The 27,770-nt window shown below is 40.5% G+C and overlaps 1 protein-coding gene across 1 annotated transcript in view; it reads left to right on the top strand.

The window, feature by feature from the left end:
• The window catches only part of RNF130 (ring finger protein 130), a 259,424-nt gene extending 242,811 nt beyond the window's left edge, over positions 1-16,613 (top strand). Inside the window, exon 8 of the mRNA XM_040440821.1 lies at positions 15,405-16,613. Within this exon, the coding sequence (XP_040296755.1) occupies positions 15,405-15,514 (110 nt within the window). The 3' untranslated portion in view covers positions 15,515-16,613. The remainder of the gene's footprint in view (positions 1-15,404) is intronic.
• The last annotated feature ends 11,157 nt before the right edge of the window (positions 16,614-27,770 follow it).

Genomic DNA, 27,770 nt, shown 5'->3' on the forward strand with positions numbered 1-27,770 from the left:
TGGTCCCCACTATGTACAGGCAGGGAATAAATGGAGAGAGGTGTGTATGTATAGAGGAAGGGGGGTGCATGGTTACCTTCATTCAATGCTGGAACACATTCTATCACTTCTATGAGAGCAAGTATGCTTAGCTGGTTCCATATCTCCACCAGGACCTTCTTTTTCAATGTAGGTACCAGTTCAAGAGCTGAAATTCATGTGTATTAGACAGCAGGAAACGGGGATAGGAATAACCCTTTTAAAGTTATTATATTTCAGCATTTTTCTCAATTTATACATGTTATAAATATTTATTTTGCTTTTTAGGTATTCCTGTAGAATTTAATAAATATTGTAAATAGAGGAAATTGCTAAAACCATCACTGTAGCATTGCTTTTCATTCTGAACTTCAGAGTGGTAGAACTAAAGTTAAGAGCCCTTTACACGGTCCGAGAATTGAAAAGGTCATTGCTAACGAGCGTTCATACTAACGATTGGACGGTGTAAATGTGCCGCCGATTCCCTGATGAACAAGGGAATACACATTTATTGGGTAATTGGATCGTTAGAGCAGCACAACAATCCTTGTTTCCTGGCAGCAGATTGTGCTATATGGGGAAGAACGATGGCATTAGCGCTCAATCCTCTTCATATTCTGGAGGAGATTGGTGCATGTAAATGCATCGGTCTAATCCACTAGCGATCAGCAGATTGTCCCGTGTAAGGAGACCTTTAGGCAGATTTCATGAGGTTGGGGGATTCTTAAGTAAATATAAAGAGATTATTAGATTCTATTTAAATAATTACTTAATGGTCACGTTATGTATGCTACATCTGGTATGTGGTGTTTAATCTGATTAGTTCTTGAAGTTCATTACAATGGAATGTAAAGGGCTAACGTTTTGATAATCTTTGTTATCTTTCTATGTCACTATGCCAGGTCAGTGAGGATAACAGATAACTTATAACTCATTATGGAACAATTAGGGGCTTAACATTGTGCTGTTTGTATTGAGTTCAGTTTCATGTTGTGTTTTTGTTCCATAATCCACATAACAGCAATTAGATATCAAGTGGCCGACAGAGAGCGAGAGATAAAACTAGAAATAGCATTAAATCATTCTAACAGATGGTGCAGCGCAATGCATTTTCCTTCCTCAAATGGTGATGCTTGCTTTGGTGGCTTTATGTTTCAAATAGGAAAAATAAATGTAAAAATTATTTTGGTCACAGAACCTAGAAAGATATGAGGTAGATGGGTATTAGATAGATAAATTTACATTTTCAAAATAACAAAAAAGGAAAAGGGCCCGAAGCAAAAGTTTGGGCATCCTGCATGGTTAGTACCTAGTAGCACCGCCTTTGGCAAGTATCACAGCTTGTAAACCCTTTTTGTAGACAGCCTAGAGTCTTTCAATTGTTGTTTGAGGGATTTTCATCCATTCTTCCTTGCAAAAGTTTTTTCATCCATCCTTCCAGTTCTGTGAGATTACTGGCCATTTTGCATGCACTGCTCTTTTGAGGTCTATCCACTGATTTTCAATGATGGTCCGATCAGGAGACTGTAAGGGCCATGGTAAAACCTTCAGTTTGCGCCTTTTGAGGTAGTTTCAGGTTTTCATTTCATCAGTTTGAAATGTAATTAGGAAATGGCAGTTGACAAGAACAGTGGGAGTGAAGAGAATATCTGGAAGACCAAGTAAAGACAGCTGCTCATAGGATTGCTAGAAAGGCATATCATAACCCCCCACAAGACCTCCAGAAAGATTTAGCAGAATCTGGAGTTGTCCTACTGTTCAGCGACACCTGCACAAATATGGCCTTCAGAGAAGAGTCATCAGAAGAAAACCTCTCCTGCATCCTCACCACTTAATTTAATGTCAGAAGTTTGTAAAAGAACATCTAAATATCCTGTTGCTTTTTAAAAACAAGTCCCGTGGACTGATGAGTACAAAAAAATAGAACTCTTTGGTTTCAACGAGCTAAGGTATGTTTGGAGAAAAAAATGGTAAATAATTTCATGAAAAGAACAACTCTCCAACCATTAAGTATAAGGGTGGATCAATCATGCTTTGGGGTTGTGTTGCAACCAATGGCACGGGGAGCATACACGAATAGAGGGAAGAATGGATTCAATGAACTGTAAAAGAAGTTGAAATGAGGATGGCATCTACAAATGGATAATGATCCTATACACACCTCAAAATCCACAATAGACTACCTCAAAAAGTGCAAGCTGAAGGTTTTACCATGGCCATCACAGTCCCATCATCTGAACATCATATGAGATTAGACAGATAATAGATAGCTTATTAGATACAGTCATGTGAAAAAATTAGGACACCCTTTGAAAGCATGTGGTTTTTTGTAACATTTTTAATAAATGGTTATTTCATCTCCGTTTCAACAATACAGAGAGATTAAAGTAATCCGACTAAACAAAGAAAACTGAAGAAAAGTCTTTTCAAGATCTTCTGTAAATGTCATTCTACAAAAATGCCTATTCTAACTGAGGAAAAAGATAGGACACCCTTGCCCCTAATAGCGAGTGTTACCTCCTTTGGCTGAAATAACTGCAGTGAGACGGTTCTTGTAGCCTTTCCTTCGACATCGGTCTGAGGAAATTTTACCCCACTCCTCAATGCAGAACTTTTTCAGCTGTGAGATGTTTGAGGGGTTTCTTGCACGTACAGCCCTTTTCAAGTCACCCCACAGCATCTCAATGGGATTCAAATCTGGACTTTGACTTGGCCATTCCAGGACTCTCCATTTCTTCTTTTTCAGCCAATCTTTGGTTGATTTACTAGTATGTTTTGGGTCATTGTCATGTTGCATGGTCCAGTTCCGCTTCAGCTTTAATTTTCTAACTGATGGTCTCACATGTTCTTCAAGCACCTTCTGATACACAGTAGAATTCATCGTGGATTCTATGATGGTGAGCTGACCAGGTCCTGCTGCAGCAAAGCAGCCCCAAACCATGACACTTCCACCTCCATGCTTCACAGTTGGTATGAGGTTCTTTTCTTGGAATGCTGTGTTTGGTTTACGCCAAACATGTCCTCTGCTGTTGTGTCCAAATAATTCAATTTTGGACTCATCTGTCCAAAGAACATTATTCCAGAAGTCCTGGTCTTTGTCAACTTTATCTCTGGCAAATGTCAGTCTGGCCTCGATGTTTCTCTTGGAAAGCAAAGGTTTCCTCCTTGCACACCTCCCATGCAAGTTAAACTTGTACAGTCTCTTTCTGATTGTAGAGGCATGTACTTCTACATCAACAGTAGCCAGAGCCTGCTGTAGTTCTCGAGATGACACTTTAGGGTTTTTGGAGACCTCTTTTAGCATCTTGCGGTCTGCTCTTGGGGTGAACTTGCTGGGGCGACCAGTCCTGGGCATGTTGGCAGTTGTTTTGAAAGCCCTCCACTTGTAGACTATCTTCCGGACAGTGGAATGGCTGATTTCAAAATCTTTTGAGATCTTTTTAAATCCCTTCCCAGACTCATAGGCTGCTACAATCTTTTTTCTGAAGTCCTCTGACAGCTCTTTTGCTCTCACCATGGTGCTCACTCTCACTTCAACAGTCAGGAGCACACCAAACTAAATGTCTGAGGTTTAAATAGGGCAAGCCTCATTCAACATGCAGAGTAACGATCTACTAATTATGTGCACCTGGTGTGATATACCTGTGTGAGATCTGAGCCAATTTAAGAGGGAATACATGTGAGGGTGTCCTATCTTTTTCCTCAGTTAGAATAGGCATTTTTGTAGAATGACATTTACAGAAGATCTTGAAAAGACTTTTCTTCAGTTTTCTTTGTTTAGTTGGATTACTTTAATCTCTCTGTATTGTTGAAACGGAGATGAAATAACCTTTTATTAAAAATGTTACAAAAAACCACATGCTTTCAAAGGGTGTCCTAATTTTTTCACATGACTGTAGATAGATAACATAGTAACATGGGGCCAGATTTATCATGACTCTGACAGCTCACTCCACTTTCACATATGGCTAAAGTCAGTTTTAGCCAAGTCAGATTTATGATCGGCCCTTTAAGACTGTAATAAATGTGGTTTGACGGTAGTAGTTTATCCGTCAGTAAGCAGCTTTCCAAAAGTCGCACATCTTTACGAAAAAGTCGCACGTTCTATTAAAAAGTCACATAAGATAAGCATGGTCCTCACTGGAGTGAAATTGCGACTTTTTAAATAATCCCAATAGTAAATCTGTCTAGAGATTAATTTACATAAGAAAACACACCCACTTTCAGAAAACTGGCGAGCATAGTGCAGAGCAGAAAAAAGTCGCAAATTTGTGCGCAGTTTTAGCTTTTGGGACTTTTTTTGGGACTTTTTCACTCCATTATTCTGACCTGAGCTAATGATAAATCTGGCCCATAGTTTATAAGGCAGAAAAAAGACATCTGTCTATCCTGTTCACCTGTTACCATGCAAGTTGATCCAGAGGAAGGCAAAAAAAAAACATGAGGTAGAAGCCAATTTTCCTCATTTTCTGGGAAAGAAAATTCCTTCCTGACTCCAATCAGGCAATCAGAATTACTCCCTGGATCAACAACCTCTCTCTAGTAGCTATAGCCTGTAATATTATTACACTCCTGAAATACATCCAGGCCCCTCTTTAACTCTTTTAGTGAACTCTCCTTCACCACTTTCTCAGGCAGAGAGTTCCATAGTCTCCCTGCTCTTACCGCAAAGAATCCTCTTCTATGTTTGTGTACAAACCTTCTTTCCTCCAGACGCAGAGGATGTCCCCTTGTCACAGTCACAGTCCTGGGGATAAATAGATGATGGGAGAGATCTCTGTACTGACCCCTGTGTCATACATAGTTATTAGATCTCCCCTCAGTCGTCTTTTTTCTAAAGTGAATAACCCTAATGTTGATAATCTTTCTGGGTACTGTAGTCCACCCATTCCAGTTATTACTTTAGTTGCTCTCTTCTGAACCCTCTTCAGCTCTGCTATATCTGCCTTGTTCACAGGAGCCCAGAACTGTACACAGTACTCCATGTGTGGTCTGACTAGTGATTTGTAAAGTGGCAGGACTATGTTCTCATCACAGGAATCTATGCCCCTTTTGATGCAACTGTAAAGGGGGAATAATAATCACCAATATTTATGCAAATATCAATAATTAATATTCATAAATGGGAGGAGCCGTCTATTGATGACTCCGCCCATTTATACCTTTATATAATAATAACACAATACTTTCGCTATGCTTTACACTAATCACTACACTAGCTGCATGCACCTTACTAACTCGCTACCGCTAACAAGTACACGCTACACAAAGGGTACAAATATAACGGTATTTATTAAAACCTAATACACTAAGCACGCAATACACTAACAATACACAGCACTACAAATATACAATCCTAAACTACAGTACACGTTCCCAATTCTACCCATCAACTATCTATACAATTCACACATACAAGTATATAACAACCCACCCCACCTGACTACTCACTGTCCCTACGGGGTACGACGAGGGTTACACGGTGGCACTACAGGAGTGTATGTAGTCCACAGACACTAATACAGTAATAGGGGTGAGATACAGTGGGGGTCATCAGGGGGGTGTAACTGAACCACAAATACAATCAGGGGCACAGGATAAGGGAAATCAGGGCAGGGGTTAGGGGGACCAGGGTGCCCAGTACCAGGGACACAAACAAGGCAAGGGTTAATCAGGGCCCAGGGTGCACATAATCAGGGCCCAGGGTGCACATCAGGGACACAAACAAGGCAAGGGTTAATGCCTTGCAAGTATAAGGGGATTCAGCAATGCAGGGGGTTAATACCCTACAAGTGTACAGTGAGGCCCAGGGGTTATTCAAGGGAGTAGGGGTTTGGATAACCAGGGGGGGAAATAGGGGTTAACCAGGGGGGGTCACTTACAACAATACAAGTCTAATTATACGCTATATCTATATATATTTATAGATCAATCGTTATAAATATATATACATATAGACGCACACACCACAATACAGTCCTCACTACACTAGACAATTCCAATTCCACCCCACACTCTAGCTGTACAATACACATACATTCCTTAGCAGCACACACTCAGCTACTACTGGGGTATGCAGGCAGATTACAGGGCAGCTACAGGGGTATGAGTTGGTGGCAGGGAAGGGGTGAATCAGGGCAGGTGTATTAGGGGTCTGGAGGGAAAAGGGGTACTCAGTCATCCTTCAGGGTGCAGCTCCCATGTGTCTCTCATTGCAGTCCAGGAATCCAAGAGCGCGCACCTCTCCTCTGCTTGGGGCTTTATAGCCCAAAACCAGCCCCCTCCTCCTTCCTCAGGGATGTGACATCATAGTGTCACTGTGACGTATGCCTGCCCTCAGAACAGCCAGTTGGCCCCCTGAGGCTAGCAGCACCACACGCCCAGCCATGTCCCAAACATAAGTAACTAGGCTGATAAAATCAACAAAAGGCAATTGATTTCTTAGCCTTTGAAGTCACCAGCCATCTGCAGGAACTGGCTAAACGCTGTCCCTATGGGGGGCATTTAAGTATATATATGTAAATAGATACTTGGGGCGCATCTATATACACATATATACTCATTATAAACCTGGGGCATACATGGGCAGTTATAGGCCCATATATATATATATATATATATATATATATACCTGTGGGAGAGCCATGGCAGATACACACATATAGATGTATGCACTGCATACACACATCCCCATATATATATATATATCTACATGAGAGGGACAGGAAATATATATACTAACTATAAGGGGACACATATAAGGGGGGCACAGATCAACCAGGGACCACACATTTCCCACAGGGCCCAACATGAGCCCCTGTGGGCCACTAAGGTCAGATGTGCGTAGATGCTGGGCACATCCGCGCACATCCTCCTATGAAGTGACCATTAATGCATGCATATATATCATACACGCATGGACGTGTTTGCATGCATATATGTATATATATGCATGTGTCTCAACCCTTCCTCAACAGCAACCCATTATCTTATTGGACTTGGTAGCAGCTACCTGACACTGCTTTCTACAATTTAGTTTGTGTCCACTAAAATCCTTTTCCATGTCAGTGTTACCCAGTGTTTTATCATTTAGTATGTACGGGTGACTTGCTTTATTCCTTCCCATGTGCATAACCTTACATTTGTCAGTGTTAAACCTCATCTGCCACTTCTCTGCCCAAGCCTCCAATCTATCCAGATCCATCTGTAGCAGTATACTGTCCTTCTCTGTGTTAATTACTTTACACAGTTTAGTATCATCTGCAAAAATGTATATTTTACTGTGCAAGCCTTCTACAAGATCATTAATAAATATACTGAAAAGAATAGGGCCCAATACTGACCCCTGTGGTACCCCACTAGTGACAGTGACCCAATCTGAGTGTGTACCATTAAAGGGTTTCTATCACTTCGTTTCACATATTTAGGTGTCAGACACTAGCGATCCGCTAGTGTCTGCTCTGCCAAACCATCCTAATATAATTGCTTTTGGGGCAGCAGTTTTGCTAAAAAAAAGAACTTTTATTAATATGCTAATGAGCCTCTAGGTGCTATGGGGGCGTCATTAGCACCTAGAGGCTCCGTCTACCTTCAGAAACTGCCGCCGCCCAGCGCGTCCCTCCAGCCCGCCCATCTCCTCCTGAATGCGATCCTCCCTGTGAGCGCCTGTATTCGGCGCATGTGCAGTGAATGTCTGACCGCTTCCCTGCTCAGACATCTCCACTGCGCCTGTTCCTCGGAGCACTATGACGTCATCGCGCAGGCGCAGTGGAGATGTCTGAGCAGGGAAGCGGTTAGACATTCACTGCACATGCGCTGAATAGAGGCGCTCAGAGGGAGGATCGCATTCAGGAGGAGATGGGCGGGCTGGAGGGACGCGCTGGGCGGCGGCAGTTTCTGAAGGTAGATGGAGCCTCTGGGTGCTAATGACGCTCCTATAGCACCTAGAGGCTCATTAGCATATTAATAAAAGTTCTTTTTTTAGCACAACGGCTGCCCCAAAAGCAATTATATTAGGATGGTTGGGCAGAGCAGACACTAGCGGATCACTAGTGTCTGACAGCTAAATATGTGAAACGAAGTGATAGAAACCCTTTAATAACCCCACTCTGTTTTCTATCACTGAGCCAGTTACTTACCCACATACAGACATTTAGATAGATAGAGATATTGCAATGAAGTTTTTTTATATTTCCAAGACAGTCTATGAAAAGAAAGCTGTGCTCTGATTGGTTGCTATTGGCACAAAGGCCAGTTTTTCTCTCAGGCCCACATTGTTAGGGCCAGTCAAGGAAGGACCATAATGACAGTATGCTGATTTTATCAGATTTGAAGAGCAAGGCAACTATTTATTTTACCCTTATTTTATGAAGTGATATACTGAGGCGTGGATATTTTCATGAATACTGCAAAATAATCTGGTGGTACACAATGCAAAGTCAGTCCTAGGTATAAACAGGAACCTATGTGTTCTGTCAGAGCCAAAACAAAGAAGGCAACATTTGTATCTACATGCCACATAGTGTCAGGGTACTTTCACACTAGCGTTTTTGCTGGTTTCGGCAGGGTCCAGCAAAAAACGCTTCCGTTACTGATAATACAACCATCTGCATTCATTATGAACAGATCCGGTTGTATTATCTTTAACATATCTTTAACATTGCCAAGACGGATCCGTCATTAACTCCATTGAAAGTCAATGGGGGACGGATCCGTTTTCTATTGTGGCAGATTGTCAGAGAAAACAGATCCGTCCCTATTGACTTGCATTGGGGATCATGACGGATTGATCAGTTTCCCAGGATGTAAAGCAATATACATGTTGGGGTTTTCTCTCCGGTATGGGAACGCAACGGAACGGAATGCATTTTGGAGCATTCCGTTCTGTTCAGTTCAGTTTTGTCCCCATTGACAATGAATAGGGACAAAACTGAAGCATTTTTTTCCAGTATAGAGCCCCTATGACGGAACTCAATACCGGAAAACTTAAACGCTAGTGTGAAAGTACCCTTAGTGTTAAGAGATAAGAACTGCATGCAAAAACCAACAGTATTATTTCTATATTTTCCTTTAATACATGAAAAGCATGTGTGCTGCCACTCAATTCAAATTCTGTCAGACTGGCTGTGTTAGTCATGTATAGTACTTGATCATCTCCATCAGTTCCAAAGAGTTGAATAAAGTAGCAGTGTTAATGCTCGAATTCCACTCCATTCAAATGAGGGCACTGAACGCCCAATTTCTCATGATCGGTGGGGCCCCAGAAAGCAGACACTTGAATAGGTGAAAAATTTTGTTAATGAGGGGCATGGCCCATAAGAAAGTGGATGTCGCTTTGGTAAAAGAGGCATGTCTAGCCCTGAAAAATTTCCAAAGATGTGCCATGTGTGCCACACACCTTGACGCCCCGCAAGCTTCAGCAAGAAAGTTGGCAAGTATGTGTTATTGTGATGAGCAATCAGTAAAATTTATTCAGTCTTCACATGTAACATTAAAGGGTTAAACCCATCTCAGACATTGGTGGCATATCATGTGCGGCATGCTCTCCATTCACTATTAGAGTTCCTACAATAGCTGAGCAAGCGTTCAGTGAATTGCCACTTATTCCTTCACATGCTTGGCTATTTTCATTACTCCCATAGCAGTGAATGGTGGGTCGTCGCACTTGTGCGGTGCACTCTCCTTTACTTTAGGGGTCCTGTTCTGAAGATAGGAGTGGGTCCCAGAGGTTGGGCCCACACCTATCTGACGGTGGCAATGTGTGAGATGGGAATACCCCTTTAAACTCTGATAACCGATGAGGCAATTTTTTTTTTCATTGTATTTTATCCAGTTCACAATGTAAAAAGTTCAAGTACACATTAAGAGGTTGTAATGGATTTCTGGATTTGCACTGGCATGTGTTTGCTCTGCACTTGTGCTCTTTCCTAAGCAGAAAATGAATACTGTAAATGGATTTATGTACTTATGCAAATGCTGCTCTGGCATTCTGTTCTGTTGAGCCGTCTGCATTTCATCAGGGACTGACTTGCTATAAAACAATATTGGAACACTACTAAGAAAAAGTGTGGTTGTTCAGTTGGCTTAAAGTAGCCATAGACAGTGTAATTATTGCTCCTGCATATGCTCATGATGAGATGGAATACATAAGGGTGCTACTGAGCACTTCTACATATAGCACAAAAAGGTTCTCCATCAATGCAGGAACGTTTCCTTGAGTGACCCGAGACTTTTTATTTCTCATAAATATCACGATGTCTGTTGACAGGAAGTTTGCAGTTCACTTCCATTCACTTGACTGAGCTGCAAAACTAGATAAAACGCCTACGACAGAAACTGCATTGTTTCTGGGAAAGAGCTTCCAGGAAAATCTTCACAAATAAAACCTGAATTATAAAACAGGATAACATTTTGTAAAAAATAATTCTGACTAAAAGTAAGCACCAAGCAGAGCCCAAGAAGCACAACACCTCCTAAAAATAAATGTTTAAGATGTTCAAAGTTCATTCATGCCATTTACAGTATATCTGTGTCTACAGGTACATATCTTCACTAGGGATGAGTGAATCCTTAGTACCACTTGGAACCGAACCCGAGTTCGGTAAAAGTTTTTTTACAGTAGAAATTTATTTTTTAAGTTATTACCCGATGTCTCGTGAGACTTTGCGAAGTTATAACTTCGGCTCAACTTCGGCTCATCCAACTCCGTACAGCACTCTAACAGCGTTTTATGCAAATCGCTCATCCCTAATCCCTCGATTCGCTCATCCCTAATCTTCACACATTTACCTGAACTAAATACACATTTCTCTGCAATCCAAATGACAGTAAATATCTGAGTCACCAAATGCCCTGACTACAAGCAGTGACTGATGTAAATGTGTTAATAGAGTAATGAGCGAGCACTCATACACTTGGCAACCAGATTGACATGTGCAGAAAATATTTATTATATCCCCATAAAATACAAGTAATAAAATTTATAAGAACAATGTAGCAATAATATACAACATTACAGTCACATATATTGTGGTAGATATGATCAACACTATATTCATATGACTTAATAGTGTCGATAAATTCAATAATATATATCACACCAAGAAACTTCAAGTATATGCTGTTATTTGGGAAAGAGGGGGTATTATCTTCTAGCGCTCTATCCCAATTTGGGAAACTGAATGTCACTGAAAATGCTGTAGGTGTATTCACTGGGAGCGCAATATGTTCATAAAGTGTCCACAGGAATCCTGATAATGTGAAAAGTCTCTTATAGCATATCCTTTTATGGTCGATATGAGCTTTGGATTGAAGAAAACTTTAAATCGATATTTGGCTTACCGTCTAGCGTCTGCTTTCTCCCTATTGCTTCAATGGAGCTTTAAATATTTGCCGGCTTATTCAGTCGCTCCATACAGCAAGCTGGTTTAAATTTCGCAGGAGTTCCAAAGATCGCGGGAGTTGCCACTCTGTTCCGCAATTTCCTTTGGTGCAGCTTTCGACGATAAGAATAGTTAATCCTTTACTGTAGAGATTTTCTTCTGTATGGCCATACAGTATTATCGGAGGCTTTTCAATGCAGGTACATCACTTGTTTCACCATACGCGTTACGGGTAGATTCACTCTCCCTTCCTCAGTGGTCAAGTGTCTGCCTGCTCTGCCTCCATTTTTATCCATTCCTTTGATTGCTTCCCAAATCTCGGACACCTGTTGTTCATGCTACTCCCAGTTTGCAAGGGAATCCTCCCACATAATCCAGGGATAATTCTATACAGCCTTGATTTAAAAAAAAAAAAAAAAAAATTTTTTTTTTTTTTCCTCTTGCAGTTTCCATGCGTTTTTTATGCGTTTTTTTGGGGACACATGCGTTTTTTGGCCCAGATGTCCCAATTGGTGTGTTATATCATTATGTGAAATATAAACTTGATATCTGATTGCCAACACTTATAAAATGACTTTTTATAATAAAATATTATTAAACAAATTTTCAAGATTAAAATATCAATATAAGAATATAAAACAATAAATAATAAATGTGAGGAATCTTGAAAGTTTCATAGGAATCCTAGAGTTTGATACAATTATTCGGATTTGATAGAGAAAGAAGGGTGGGTATCTCGGAGCCAAGGACACGTCGCAGCGCCGATAGACGGCCTAGCATGCGACGTGCCGTCGGCCTCGAGACATCCAACCTACATAAATCCAAAAATTTCCAACTCCGAATTAAGGCCTTTCGGTTGTGTGTCTGTCCATCTTTTTACTCTTTAGTAGAAATAGATAGAACCTCCTCTAAATACAGTACAGACCAAAAGTTTGGACACACCTTCTCATTCAAAGAGTTTTCTTTATTTTCATGACTATGAAATTTGTAGATTCACACTGAAGGCATCAAAACTATGAATTACCACATGTGGAATTATATACATAACAAACAAGTGTGAAACAACTGGAAATATGTCATATTCTAGGTTCTTCAAAGTAGCCACCTTTTGCTTTGATTACTGCTTTGCACACTCTTGGCATTCTCTTGATGAGCTTCAAGAGGTAGTCCCCTGAAATGGTTTTCACTTCACAGGTGTGCCCTGTCAGGTTTAATAAGTGGGATTTCTTGCCTTATAAATGGGGTTGGGACCATCAGTTGCGTTTAGGAGAAGTCAGGTGGATACACAGCTGATAGTCCTACTGAATAGACTTTTAGAATTTGTATTATGGCAAGAAAAAAGCAGCTAAGTAAAGAAAAACGAGTGGCCATCATAACTTTAAGAAATTAAGGTCAGTCAGTCAGCCGAAAAATTGGGAAAACTTTGAAAGTAAGGGCTATTTGACCATGAAGGAGAGTGATGGGGTGCTCCGCCAGATGACCTGGCTTCCACAGTCACCGGACCTGAACCCAATCAAGATGGTTTGGGGTGAGCTGGACCGCGGAGTGAAGGCAAAAGGGCCAACAAGTGCTAAGCATCTCTGGGAACTCCTTCAAGACTGTTGGAAGACCATTTCAGGGGACTACCTCTTGAAGATCATCAAGAGAATGCCAAGACTGTGCAAAACAGTAATCAAAGCAAAAGGTGGCTACTTTGAAGAACCTAGAATATGACATATTTTCAGTTGTTTCACACTTGTTTGTTATGTATATAATTCCACATGTGTTAATTCATAGTTTTGATGCCTTCATAGTCATGGAAGTAAAGAAAACTCTTTGAATGAGAAGGTGTGTCCAAACTTTTGGTCTGTACTGTATGATAGAGGGCACATATTCTCCCTGATTCGTAGAAGAGGTGATAACATAAAAAAAAGCTCCTGTTCCCCTCCTTGGGTTCGATGGAAGGCTCATCTTTCTTTTCTGATGTCACTGGCAGTGTCCTCCCTCCCACTCCCACCCCTAGGAAGTAAAACTTTTCATAAATCTTACTGATGTACAGTACAGACCAAAAGTTTGGGCACACCTTCTCATTCAAAGAGTTTTCTTTATTTTCATGACTATGTAGGCATCAAAACTATGAATTAACACATGTGGAATTATATACATAACAAACAAGTGTGAAACAACAGAAAATGTCATATTCTAGGTTCTTCAAAGTAGCCACCTTTTGCTTTGATTACTACTTTGCACACTCTTGGCATTCTCTTGATGAGCTTCAAGAGGTAGTCCCCTGAAATGGTCTTCCAACAGTCTTGAAGGAGTTCCCAGAGATGCTTAGCACTTGTTGGCCCTTTTGCCTTCACTCTGCGGTCCAGCTCACCCCAAACCATCTCTATTGGGTTCAGGTCCGGTGACTGTGGTGGCCAGGTCATCTGGCGCAGCACCCCATCACTCTCCTTCATGGTCAAATAGCCCTTACTTTCAAAGTTTTCCCAATTTTTCGGCTGACTGACTGACCTTAATTTCTTAAAGTAATGATGGCCACTCGTTTTTCTTTACTTAGCTGCTTTTTTCTTGCCATAATACAAATTCTAACAGTCTATTTAGTAGGACTATCAGCTGTGTATCCACCTGACTTCTCCTCAACGCAACTGATGGTCCCAACCCCATTTATAAGGCAAGAAATCCCACTTATTAAACCTGACAGGGCACACCTGTGAAGTGAAAACCATTATAGGGGACTACCTCTTGAAGCTCATCAAGAGAATGCCAAGAGTGTGCAAAGCAGTAATCAAAGCAAAAGGTGGCTACTTTGAAGAACCTAGAATATGACATATTTTCAGTTGTTTCACACTTGTTTGTTATGTATATAATTCCACATGTGTTAATTCATAGTTTTGATGCCTTCAGTGTGAATCTACAATTTTCATAGTCATGAAAATAAAGAAAACTCTTTGAATGAGAATGTGTGTCCAAACTTTTAGTCTGTACTGTATATGAGTGCTGTACCAAGAATATTGCACGTGAGATATTGAGCTACAATCCCAACCTAAAACATGATGCAAAGATCAAAGCAGGAGTACTTATATACTAGCCGCACCATATGTTTATGGAGACGTACTATACATCCTTGGCAGTGAATGGGAGGACCAATAAGCTAGTACAGAAGAGATGGAATAATTGCATCTTATCAATGCACTCTCGATTTCCAACCAATGTGGTATTTATACAAAGAAGAACAAGCCACATTCATAATGCAGGAGCATAGCTACTGTAGGTGATGACAGGCAGAACATGTGCTGTGAGTGCAGACAGGGGAACACTAACAAACCATACAACCATCTAGCCATTGTAAGGCAAAGCCTAGCTACTACAGCATATAAACAACAGTCCCAATGTGAAAGCCTAGCTGACTTCTATTAGTGTCCGTGTGTGATCATACACCATTGATGACAATATGCACAGGGGTAGCTTGCCAGGAGGAACAAGGTCTAGTTAAGAGGGACCTGTGCTAGTCAGCTTTAGACAAGAGGGATAAGCTATCTAATATTAGTAGATATTTAGCAGTTAGCGTGCTATCATAGCCGATTCTCATCCTCTTACCTCCTTGTCCATAAAGATCACCCCTCCATCTTTCACCATGAGAAACACTTTTACAGTGTGTAATATTTTTTAAAGGGGTTTACAGGGAGTACAAAACCAGTTACTGCCAACAATTAGCTGTTTGAAGAAGCCACAGCCCTCCAGAAAGACCTCTGGCCTTCTCAGAGCATACCAAGCACAGCACTGTGTATTGTGTATGGCTGTGTATTGCAGCCCAGGCCCATTTACTTGAATGGCACTGAGCTGCACATAGGCTGTGTGTCCGATGAACATGACATCCCTTGCCTAAGATGAAGCCACAGTTGATTGGTGAGGGTCCTGGAAGTAGGTCATTAATATTGTACTCCTGGAAAACCCCTTTAAAGATACACAGTGACAGAACATAAATTAACCTAATATTTCATGTGTTTTTTTTTTCTCTAGGTAGTCTATTTTTTCATCGAAACTCCCTGTCTCCTCGAAGCTTGGGTTACGAAACAGAGCTCTCCACCATTGAGCCATCTCTCGACATCTATGATGAAAACAAGACATGAGCAGTTTTCTGCATTAGACATTATTTCTGCTGTCCCTCTACCTCTTCCTGAATTTCCTTACTCCCTCTCCACCCACCCCATTGTACATTACCAACTTGTGCTGCCCATTTTGTGTTGTGTCTCAACTGAAGAGCTGAAAAATGAAGCACAGTATCTCATCCCCTCCTGCTGAAGAAATGGCAGCTGTAACATGGACAGGGGACACTCAGGTCTCTTGCTAATATGGTGCATGATTAAGCACAAAACAGAAGGAGACAGACTGTTACGTTCCCACTTTTACAGTTTCTGCCTGTATCAGTATCAGTTCTTTATAATAAAAAAAGTGGAACAATTATTTTATGTCACAATATACAAGAACCGACTGGATTTTTGCTGCCAACAGTCCATAGCAGAGTACATTTCCAGTTTCTTTGTTGCGGACAGGGAAAGAAAAATATAAAAGAAAAAAATTGTGCAGCTGTTTTTTCTGCTGCTCAAGGGCTGATCCTCGAATGCCTTTGGAAATATCTCTGAAGTGTGGGAACAGAGAACTGAATGCTTGCTCCTAGTCACAATCTTGCTTTCCCATCTTGGTGGTATGGTGGTCGTAGCCATTTATTGGACGTGAGGGGTGTGGGGACAGTGGGCTTAATATTTTTTGGGTTCATAAATATACTTTTCTGGTTGTCTTAATTGTGGCAAGCAAATGGTTGAAGAAATCATTAAAGGATCAAAGTACCAGTTCCAGCTTCAAAACAACAAGAAGAAGCCACCAAAATATATGCAGTGGCAATCTTCTCTAGATGTTTGTCTTGCTTACAGCAATGTGTTTCAGCGTTGACTTAGAATGAACAAATTATCTGTTAGAATCTCATGAGGTGACATATTGTACAATAAAGACTGTTGAATAAACCAGGGGCTGTTGGGTTAGACACTTCTGGTTGAAGTGTGACTGCATTAAACTTTCGAACTTAGTAAACCTTTAGTGATTGACCACTATATTTGGGCTTCTGACCAGTCTCTTAGTTCTGTAAAGCACACTCTTCACATTACTGCTGTAACGTATTCAGCTGTTGATCTTAAAAACAATAATGGTCAGAAAAATAAATAAAAAAGAATCATAAAGCATCAGCAAAATATCCTGTTCTATCATGTTATTCTTCTGCTTTTTTGTTGCTATCAAGGCTGGCCTGACTGCTTGGCAATGGTGTACTTCCTGAAGAACCAAAGCATTAGGGGCACCTACAGCCTCCTCCTAGATACTGAATAATATATTTTTATGTTAGCTTTAACAGTTAAAATTATGTGCTGAAAGATCAGTTTATATGATACAGAGCCCAAAATCTTTTGATTTTCACTGACTGCAGTCACCACCAGATGGAGCTAACTAAGGAATAATTCATTACAGAATTCAATGCATGTTGTATAAACAGTTAGCGTCTCCTAGAGGTGATTGCAGGCAGTCAGAATTGTATTATTTAAACGGAATCTGTCACCAGAGACCTCCCTATCCAATTGTTTCCATAGACACATAGCTGTAGTTCACATAATTAAAATGCTGATCTGAGACTTTGTTCCCATACTTTTGTTACATTTTCTTAATCTGAAAATGAGGCATTTGGTGCAATGAGGGAGTCACTATTGCTCTTGTTGCACCCAAGCTCCACTCCTTTCAGTGGCAACCCCTCCCTGGCCCTTTCAATCAAAGCAGCCAGGGAGGGACTGGACAAAGAAAGGAGCTGAACTTGCATACAACAAGAAGTCTGGTGACACCCTCATTGCACCAATGGCCTAATTTGTATATTAAAGGGGTTGTTTCACTTCAGCAAATAGTATTTATCATGTAGATAATGTTAATACAAGCCACTTACTAATGTATTTTTGATTGTCCATATTGCCTCCTTTGCTGGCGTCATTTAGTTTTTCATCACATGCTTGCTTGCACACTATAGGAAAAAGAGTCAGACTCTCTGGTGGCCTGAACCATGGGAGTGCGCCTAGGCATGAATGCGCAGCAGCTCCTTGCCCAGCCACCACATATCTGCGCTGCAGTGGTGGCCATACCCCTGGAAATGAACAATGTATAATGCAAAGAAAAATTTAATGACACCAGCAAAGGAGGCAATATGGACAATTACAATACATTAGTAGGGACCTTGTATTAACTTTATTTACATAAAAAAAAATGCCATTGGCTGATGTGAGACAAACCCTTTAAGAAAAAATATCATAACTCGGGAATGAAACCTTGGATCAACAAAAGAGAAACAGCATTTTAATTAGGTGAACTACAACTATGTGTATATGCAGTTGGATAGGGAGGTCCCTGGTGACAGATTCTCTTTAAAGTGACCTTCTGGTTCTCCCTGTCATCAAATGTAGAATGTATAGTTAATATATTTGGCTGTCTGCAGCAACCACTAGAGGATCTCTCCACATATGTACTGATTTAAAGTGGTTGATCCAGGAGCAACATATTCTACAGGGCTTTACAATCAGAAGGTCCATGTACAAACAAAATCAGGCATTAGCAATAAATAAGTCAACAATTAAAACGAGGAGTGAGAAACCTCATCGCAAGAGCTTACAATCTACAAGAAGATAGGGGTGGTAGAAAAGGTAAGAAGTGTTTGTTTTGTATAATCGTCCAGCTATCTTAACAAATCAGATCAGTTCAATCAGATATAAGGCTACATGAGCCAGTCACTAGCCGATATGTGTGGTGCTTTTGAGTGCATGGGATGTGGTGGATACTATTGGATGACGAATCAGGTCATGATGAGTAGTGTCGAGGAATGGAGAGTGAATGGAGAAGAGGTAAGTTTAAGGATGTGATTGGCCATCCTAAAAAGATGTGTTTTTAGGGAGCTCCTAAAACTGTAGGAAGTTAGGAATTAACTCAATTTTCTCGGGTAGTGCATTCTAGAAAACTAGTACAGATTTAGATAAGTTTTGGAGACAGTAGTGAGAGGTTCGGATTATGGTGGATGTCAACCACAAATTATTGGCAGAGTGGAGAGCACGGGTAGAGTGGTAGACAGAGATATAGAGGGTGCATCACAGTGGACAGCTTTGTGGTTGAGAGTGAGAAGTTTAAACGGAATCATACCCTGTATCGACAGTCAGTGCAGTGTCTGGCACAAGGTGGAGGCATCAGAGTAGCGGTTAGACAGATGCAATGCATTCAGAAAGTCTTTAGACCCTTTCACTTTTCTCACAATTTGTTATGTTGCGACCTTGTGCTAAAATCTGCACTCTATACCCCATAATGAGAAATTGGAAATAATTGGGGAGATTTATCAAAACTAGCATGAAGAAAAAGTGGCTTAATTGCCCATAACAACTAATCAGATTCCACGTTTCATTTTTCAAAGCTCCTTTGGAGTTTAACGACCTCCCGTCCGTCCATTGACTAAAAACGTCCAGGAGGTGGTTCTATATCTCTGAATGGACGTTCCTGAACGTCCATTCAGAAATCACAGCTGCACGCTAATCGTCAGTGACAGCAGGGCAACCCTTAGAGAAGGCAGGGACAGTTCCCAGGTGTCCCTGCCTTCTAGATAGCTGTATACACAGCGCAGGAAGCGTACAGCCTCTCTGGGGGGTGTATTTCTCCTGTAACTGGGGCTACTATGTCAGCCCCAGTTACAGGAGAAATCAATAGTGAAAAAAAAAAGTGAAGTTAAATGTCCCCCAGAGGTCTTGTATGACCTTATGGGGGACGAAAAGTGTAAAATAAAAGAATAAAGTGTTAAAATAAAAAAATTAAAAAAAGGTTTCACATGTAAAAAAATAAATAAGGAGTAAAAATAAGTAAGGAGTAAAAAAAAAAGCTAAAAATAGAAAAAAAAAATATAAATAGACATATTTGGTATTGCCGCATCCGTGACGGTCGGCTCTATAAATATATCACATGATCCACCCAGTCCGATAAACACCATAAAAAAATAAAAATAAAAACTGTCAAAAAAAGCCATTTTTGTAAATGATGCCAATAAAACAGTCACCTTATTCTGCAAAAAATGAGCCCCTACATAAGAAAATTGCTCAAAAAATAAAAAAAACTATAGCTCTCAGAACATGGACACATTAAAACATCATTATTTTTTTTCAAAAATGCTACTATTGTGTTAAAGTGAAATAAATTAAAAAAGTATACATATTAGGTATTGGCGCGTTCGTAACGATCTGCTCTATAAAAATGTCACATGTTCTAACCCCTCAGGTGAACACTGTAAAAATAAATAAAACTGTGCTAAAACAACCAATTTTTTGGTCCCCTTGCCCCATAAAGTGTTATAATGAATGATCAAAAAATCATAGGTACCCAAAAATAGTACCAATAAAACTGGCACCTTATCCCCTAGTTTCCAAAATGGGGTCACTTTTAGGGAGTTTCTACTGTAAGGGTGCATCAGGGGGGCTTCAAATGGGACATGGCATCTAAAAACCAGTTCAAGAAAAATCTGCCTTCCAAAAACGATGTGGTGCTCCTTTTCTTCTGCGCCCTCCCGTGTGCCCATACAGCAGTTTATGACCACATGTGGGGTGTTTCTGTAAACCGCAGAATTAGGGTAATAAATGTTGAGTTTTGTTTGGCTGTTAACCCTCGATGTGTTAAAGAAAAAAATTGATTAAAATGGAAAATCTGCAAAAAAAAGTGAAATTTTAAAATTTGATCTCCATTTTCCTTTAATTCTTGTGGAACGCCTAAAGGGTTAACAAAGTTTGTAAAGTCATTTTTAAGTAACTTGAGGGGTGTAGTTTCTACAATGGGGTCATTTATGGGGGTATCCACTATGTAAGCCCCACAAAGTGACTTCAGACCTGAACTGGTCTTTAAAAAGTGGGTTGTGGAAATTTTCATAAAGTAGACATAGAAAATTTTAAGTAATAAATATTTTATGAGGTATCACTTTCTGTTTTAAAAGCAGAGAAAGAAAAAAAAATTGCGAATTTTAGATTTTTTGGGGTAAATTTGGGATTTTTTCATAAATAAAGGTGAAATATATTGACTCAAATGTATGACTATCATGAAGTACAATGTGTCACGAGAAAACAAACTCTGAATGGCTTGGATAAGTGAAAGTGTTCCAAAGTTATTACCACATAAAGTGAGATATGTCAAATTCGCAAAATTAGGCCTGGTCAGGAAGGGGGCAAATGGCCCGGATATGAAGTGGTTAATTAACCTCCCACAGAATGTTCAAAATCTTTGCTAATTGTTTGAAAATGAAAAACTTATTGCATTGACGTAAGTATTCTGACCCTTCACTCAGTACATGGAGCATCTTTGGCAGGGATTACAGTCTCCAGTCTTCTTTGGTATGACGCCACAAGGTTTGCACACCTGGATACCATTATTTTCTGCCATTCTCTACAGATCCTCTCAAGCTCAGCCAGGTTGGATGGGGGCCACCATCTGGTTGGAAGGTGAAACTTCAGCCACTTCTGAGGTCCAGAGCACACTGGATCAAGTTTTCATGAAGAATATCTCTGTACTTTGTGCCATTCAGCTTTCTCTCAATCTGACCAGTCTTCCTGTTGCAGCCACTGAAAAACAACTCCACAGTATGATGCTGCTAGCATCTCTGTAGCCAGGAGCAGTGCCTGGTTTCCTTCAGATGTAATGCTTAGAACTGAGGCTAAACAAGTTCAATCTTTGTTTCATCAGACCATAAAATCTTGTTTCTCACAGAGTCCTTTGGGTGCTTTCTTGTTAATTCCATGCCGGCTTTCATATGTCTTTTACTGAAGAGGGGCTTCTTTCTGGAAACCCTGCCATAAAGCCCAGATTGGTCAACTGCTGCAGTGATGGTTGACCTTTCTGAAGTATCTCCCATTTGCACACAGGATCTTTGGAGCTCAGCCAGATTGACCATTGGGTTCTTGGCCACCCCGCTTTCCAAGACCCTTCACCAATTACTTAGTTTAGTGGGGTGGCCAGCATTAGGAAGAGTCCTGTTTTTTCCCAAATTCTTCCATTTAAGGAATATGGAAGCTCTTTGGAACTTTCAGTGCAGCAGAAAATGTTTTGTACCCTTCTCCAGATCTGTGCCTCCACACAAGCCTGTCTCTAAGCTCTACAAGCAGTTCTTTCCTCCTCATGGCTTGGTTTTTGTTTTGATATGCATTGCCAGCTGTGAGACCTTATATAGACAGGGGTGTGTCTTTATAAATTATGTCCAATCAACTAAACTTACCACAGGTGGACTCCAATCAAGGTGTAAAAACATCTCAAACTTGATCAAGACAAAGGGAAGGCCCCAATAGCTAAACTTTGTGTCATAGTATAGGGTCTGAATACTTATGGCCATTCGAAATGTTAGTTTTTCCATTTTTATAAATGTGCAAAAATGTCAAAAATTCTGTTTTCACTTTGTCATTATGGGTCATTGATGGGGAAACTTGATTTTGTTTTTATTTTAGCACAAGGCCACAACATAACAAAATGTTTTTTTGTTTTTTTTTCAAAGGGTCTGAAGACTTTCTGAATGCATTGTGAATGAGCCTGTCTGCTGCATTCTAGATAGATTGCAGAGGAAAGGGTTTAGTGAGCAAAAGACAGATTAATATAATAATGTGTTACAATAGTCAAGACGAGAATGGATCAGGGCAGTAATGAGAGTTTTTGTTGTTTCCGCAGTAAGAAAACAGCAGATTCTGATATTATTGAGACACAGGCAGCATCAGCAGACAAGTGACTGAATATAGGGGGTGAAGAAAAGATCAGTGTCAAACTTCATGCCAATACTGCAGACTTGCTGCCTAGGAGTTATGATAGTGCCAGACAGTGAGAGAAATATCAAGTTTGGGTAGGTTAGTAAAGAAAACACAAGTAGTTCAGTTTTTGGAAGATTCAGTTTGAGATAAAGAGAGGACATGATGTTAGACAGACAGGCAGTCACTGGTGTTTTGTAGTAGTGCAGGGTGAAGTATACAGTTGGGTGTCATCAGTGTAGAGACCAAATCAAATGACTTTAGTAAGGACATTCCACAGGATAGATTATATTTGTATGAATGCTGGGATCATTACAGGAACAGGAGTCCTTAAGTCCCCTGTGTGAATGGAGTGGTAGTGCACATGCATGACAACCACTCCATTTACTGTATATAGGGCTGCTGAGTGCAGGTCTGGAAGTCTCAAAAGTGAATTAAGTGGTGGTCATGCATGCATACATCCTCTTCATTCACACGGGGGGCTTTTTTTTTATTTAACATCTTTATTACTATACAAAACGAGTACACAAAAAGAAAATTCATCCTTTTAAAATTATCACCATTTTTTTCCCTTGACCCCATTACCCCCCCCCCCCCGCGATGCGTCCACCCCGCGATGCGTCCACCCCGCGATGCGTCCACCCCCTCGAAAAGAAATAGGGAGAAGGGGAGAGAGAAGAGAAAAAGAAGGGGAAAAAAAACAACAACTAAATTATATATTAATAAGTAAATAAATTAATATATTCCACGTACAATCATATCAGAACTACCAGCCGTCCCATATCTTAACCCATTTCTCTAATCCACCTCTCTGCTTATAGAGAATCTGTTCATAGTTTTTAACCTTGTTAACCAGGTTTATCCAATTGTTTACCTCTGGGGCATGGCGTGCAAACCAGCTCCGACTTATCAGGAGCCTGGCCAATAGTAGTGTTCTACCTAATAGGATCTTTTGAGATTTCTGACTACTTAATGTCGAAAGATCGTTCAGTAGAAACAATTGTGGCTCAAGAGGGATCCGTATTTTTAACTTGTGGGTGAGGAGATTATTAATACCATTCCAGTATGCTCCAAGTTCTGGGCATGCCCAGATCATATGCAAATAATCCGCACCAACAGTATCGCATCGAGGGCACTTGGAGGTAGCTCTTATTCCACACTTGTTTAACCAGATGGGGGTAACATATAGTCTATGATAAATATTAACCACCTCAGCCCCCAGTGCTTAAACACCCTGAAAGACCAGGCCACTTTTTACACTTCTGACCTACACTACTTTCACCATTTATTGCTCGGTCATGCAACTTACCACCCAAATGAATTTTACCTCCTTTTCTTCTCACTAATAGAGCTTTCATTTGGTGGTATTTCATTGCTGCTGACATTTTTACTTTTTTTGTTATTAATCGAAATTTAACGATTTTTTTGCAAAAAAATGACATTTTTCACTTTGTTGTAAAATTTTGCAAAAAAAACGACATCCATATAGAAATTTTGCTCTAAGTTTATAGTTCTACATGTCTTTGATAAAAAAAAAATGTTTGGGTAAAAAAAAAATGGTTTGGGTAAAAGTTATAGCGTTTACAAACTATGGTACAAAAATGTGAATTTCCGCTTTTTGAAGCAGCTCTGACTTTCTGAGCACCTGTCATGTTTCCTGAGGTTCTACAATGCCCAGACAGTACAAACACCCCACAAATGACCCCATTTCTGAAAGTACACACCCTAAGGTATTCGCTGATGGGCATAGTGAGTTCATAGAACTTTTTATTTTTTGTCACAAGTTAGCGGAAAATGATGATTTTTTTTTTTTTTTTTTTTCTTACAAAGTCTCATATTCCACTAACTTGTGACAAAAAATAAAAAGTTCTATGAACTCACTATGCCCATCAGCGAATACCTTGGGGTCTCTTCTTTCCAAAATGGGGTCACTTGTGGGGTAGTTATACTGCCCTGGCATTCTAGGGGCCCAAATGTGTGGTAAAGAGTTTGAAATCAAATTCAGTAAAAAATGACGAGTGAAATCCGAAAGGTGCTCTTTGGAATATGGGCCCCTTTGCCCACCTAGGCTGCAAAAAAGTGTCACACATCTGGTATCCCCGTACTCAGGAGAAGTTGAGGAATGTGTTTTGGGGTGTCTTTTTACATATACCCATGCTGGGTGAGATAAATATCTTGGTCAAATGACAACTTTGTATAAAAAAATGGGAAAAGTTGTCTTTTGCCAAGATATTTCTCTCACCCAGCATGGGTATATATAAAATGACACCCCAAAACACATTCCCCACTTTCTCCTGAGTACGGAGATACCAGATGTGTGACACTTTTTTGCAGCCTAGGTGGGCAAAGGGGCCCATATTCCAAAGAGCACCTTTCGGATTTCACTCATCATTTTTTACAGAATTTGATTTCTAACTCCTTACCACACATTTGGGCCCCTAGAATGCCAGGGCAGTATAACTACCCCACAAGTGACCCCATTTTGGAAAGAAGACACCCCAAGCTATTCCGTGAGGGGCATGGCGAGTTCCTAGAATTTTTTATTTTTTGTCACAAGTTAGTGGAAAATGATGATTTTTTTTTTTTTTTTTTTTTTCATACAAAGTCTCATATTCCACTAACTTGTGACAAAAAATAAAAACTTCCATGAACTCACTATGCCCATCAGCGAATACCTTGGGGTCTCTTCTTTCCAAAATGGGGTCACTTGTGGGGTAGTTATACTGCCCTGGCATTCTAGGGGCCCAAATGTGTGGTAAGGAGTTTGAAATCAAATTCTGTAAAAAATGACGAGTGAAATCCGAAAGGTGCTCTTTGGAATATGGGCCCCTTTGCCCACCTAGGCTGCAAAAAAGTGTCACACATCTGGTATCCCCGTACTCAGGAGAAGTTGAGGAATGTGTTTTGGGGTGTCTTTTTACATATACCCATGCTGGGTGAGATAAATATCTTGGTCAAATGACAACTTTGTATAAAAAAATGGGAAAAGTTGTCTTTTGCCAAGATATTTCTCTCACCCAGCATGGGTATATGTAAAATGACACCCCAAAACACATTCCCCACCTTCTCCTGAGTACGGAGATACCAGATGTGTGACACTTTTTTGCAGCCTAGGTGGGCAAAGGGGCCCATATTCCAAAGAGCACCTTTCGGATTTCACTCGTCATTTTTAACAGAATTTGATTTCAAACTCCTTACCACACATTTGGGCCCCTAGAATGCCAGGGCAGTATAACTACCCCACAAGTGACCCCATTTTGGAAAGAAGACACCCCAAGCTATTCCGTGAGGGGCATGGCGAGTTCCTAGAATTTTTTATTTTTTGTCACAAGTTAGTGGAAAATGATGATTTTTTTTTTTTTTTTTTTTTCATACAAAGTCTCATATTCCACTAACTTGTGACAAAAAATAAAAACTTCCATGAACTCACTATGCCCATCAGCGAATACCTTGGGGTCTCTTCTTTCCAAAATGGGGTCACTTGTGGGGTAGTTATACTGCCCTGGCATTCTAGGGGCCCAAATGTGTGGTAAGGAGTTTGAAATCAAATTCTGTAAAAAATGACGAGTGAAATCCGAAAGGTGCTCTTTGGAATATGGGCCCCTTTGCCCACCTAGGCTGCAAAAAAGTGTCACACATGTGGTATTGCCGTACTCAGGAGAAGTTGAGGAATGTGTTTTGGGGTGTCTTTTTACATATACCCATGCTGGGTGAGATAAATATCTTGGTCAAATGACAACTTTGTATAAAAAAATGGGAAAAGTTGTCTTTTGCCAAGATATTTCTCTCACCCAGCATGGGTATATATAAAATGACACCCCAAAACACATTCCCCACCTTCTCCTGAGTACGGAGATACCAGATGTGTGACACTTTTTTGCAGCCTAGGTGGGCAAAGGGGCCCATATTCCAAAGAGCACCTTTTGGATTTCACAGGTCATTTTTTACTGAATTTGATTTCAAACTCCTTACCACACATTTGGGCCCCTAGAATGCCAGGGCAGTATAACTACCCCACAAGTGACCCCATTTTGGAAAGAAGAGACCCCAAGGTATTTGCTGATGGGCATAGTGAGTTCATGGAAATTTTTTTTTTTTGTCACAAGTTAGTGGAATAGGAGACTTTGTATGAAAAAAAAAAAAAAAAAAAAAATCATCATTTTCCACTAACTTGTGACAAAAAATAAAAAATTCTAGGAACTTGCCATGCCCCTCACGGAATACCTTGGGGTGTCTTCTTTCCAAAATGGGGTCACTTGTGGGGCAGTTATACTGCCCTGGCATTTTCCAGGGGCCCTAATGTCTGGTAAGTAGGTAAATGACCTGTGAAATCTGAAAGGTGCTCTTTGGAATGTGGGCCCCTTTGCCCAGCTAGGCTGCAAAAAAGTGTCACACATCTGGTATCTCCGTACTCAGAAGAAGGTAAGGAATGTGTTTTGGGGTGTCATTTTACATATACCCATGCTGGGTGAGAGAAATATCTTGGCAAAAGACAACTTTTCCCATTTTTTTTATACAAAGTTGGCATTTGACCAAGATATTTATCTCACCCAGCATGGGTATATGTAAAATGACACCCCAAAACATATTAACTGTATTAAAACGTGATTAGAATTGTGAGAAAGTACATCTGGGTTAGTGAAAATACTCCCCCACCCTACCATTTGTATGTTTGGGCAATCCATCTCCCAGGCCCTTTGTCCTGGTGATCGTGTCTCAGAAAATCGTGACTTAATTAGTAATTTATATATATTTGAAATCTTCATTCTTAATGGTATCTTCCAGAACCTCTCATTTAACAGAGAAGACTTATCTATTTCTAACAGTGATTTATCATCCAAACTAAAAAGTACCGACCGAAGCTGAAAATACCTAAACCAAGATAGATTCTCTACGCTATGTGATAATTCCACAAACGACTTAATTTCTTTATTCTTAGCAACCTGTGCCATATAAATAATCCCATTCTTTTGCCAGAATTGATCCATTGCTATACTATCTAAAATCTGTAAGTGAATATTGTGCCAGAGAGGCGTGAATATAAGTGATGGCTTTACCCCCAGCCATCCTCTAGTAATAGCCCACATTTTCGTTAGTAATTTTGTAGTCCCTTTATAACCCCGATCCCTGTTAGTCAATAGCCCAGATTCCAGAAGCGTAAATATATTACTATGCGCAGAGCTTCTTACTAGGCTACTTAGAAGTGTACTATTTGCCCATTTATTACACATCCATAGCTGAGCAGCAATAAAGTAGCCTTTAAAGCAGGCATGTCCAAAGTCCGGCCCGCGGGCCAATTGCGGCCCGCGGTCCGGAGTAAAACGGCCCCCAGAGGTTTGATTAAATCATGGGTATTCCGGCCCCCGGCCCCTCTCACCAGTCACCGCTAGCTACTCACCGGGAGCCCACAGCTTCACAGGAAGAGGCTGAATCAGCAAAGGCCAAATCTCGCGGCGACGTCCGAGATCACGCAGGATTTGGTCTTTGCCTTCACAGAGAAGGAAAGCCGAGATCTCATAACGTCCGAGATCTCGCAGGATTTGGGCTCAGGGAGAAG

Source organism: Bufo bufo, chromosome 1 (assembly GCF_905171765.1).
Source record: "Bufo bufo chromosome 1, aBufBuf1.1, whole genome shotgun sequence".
Lineage (NCBI taxonomy): Eukaryota > Metazoa > Chordata > Amphibia > Anura > Bufonidae > Bufo > Bufo bufo.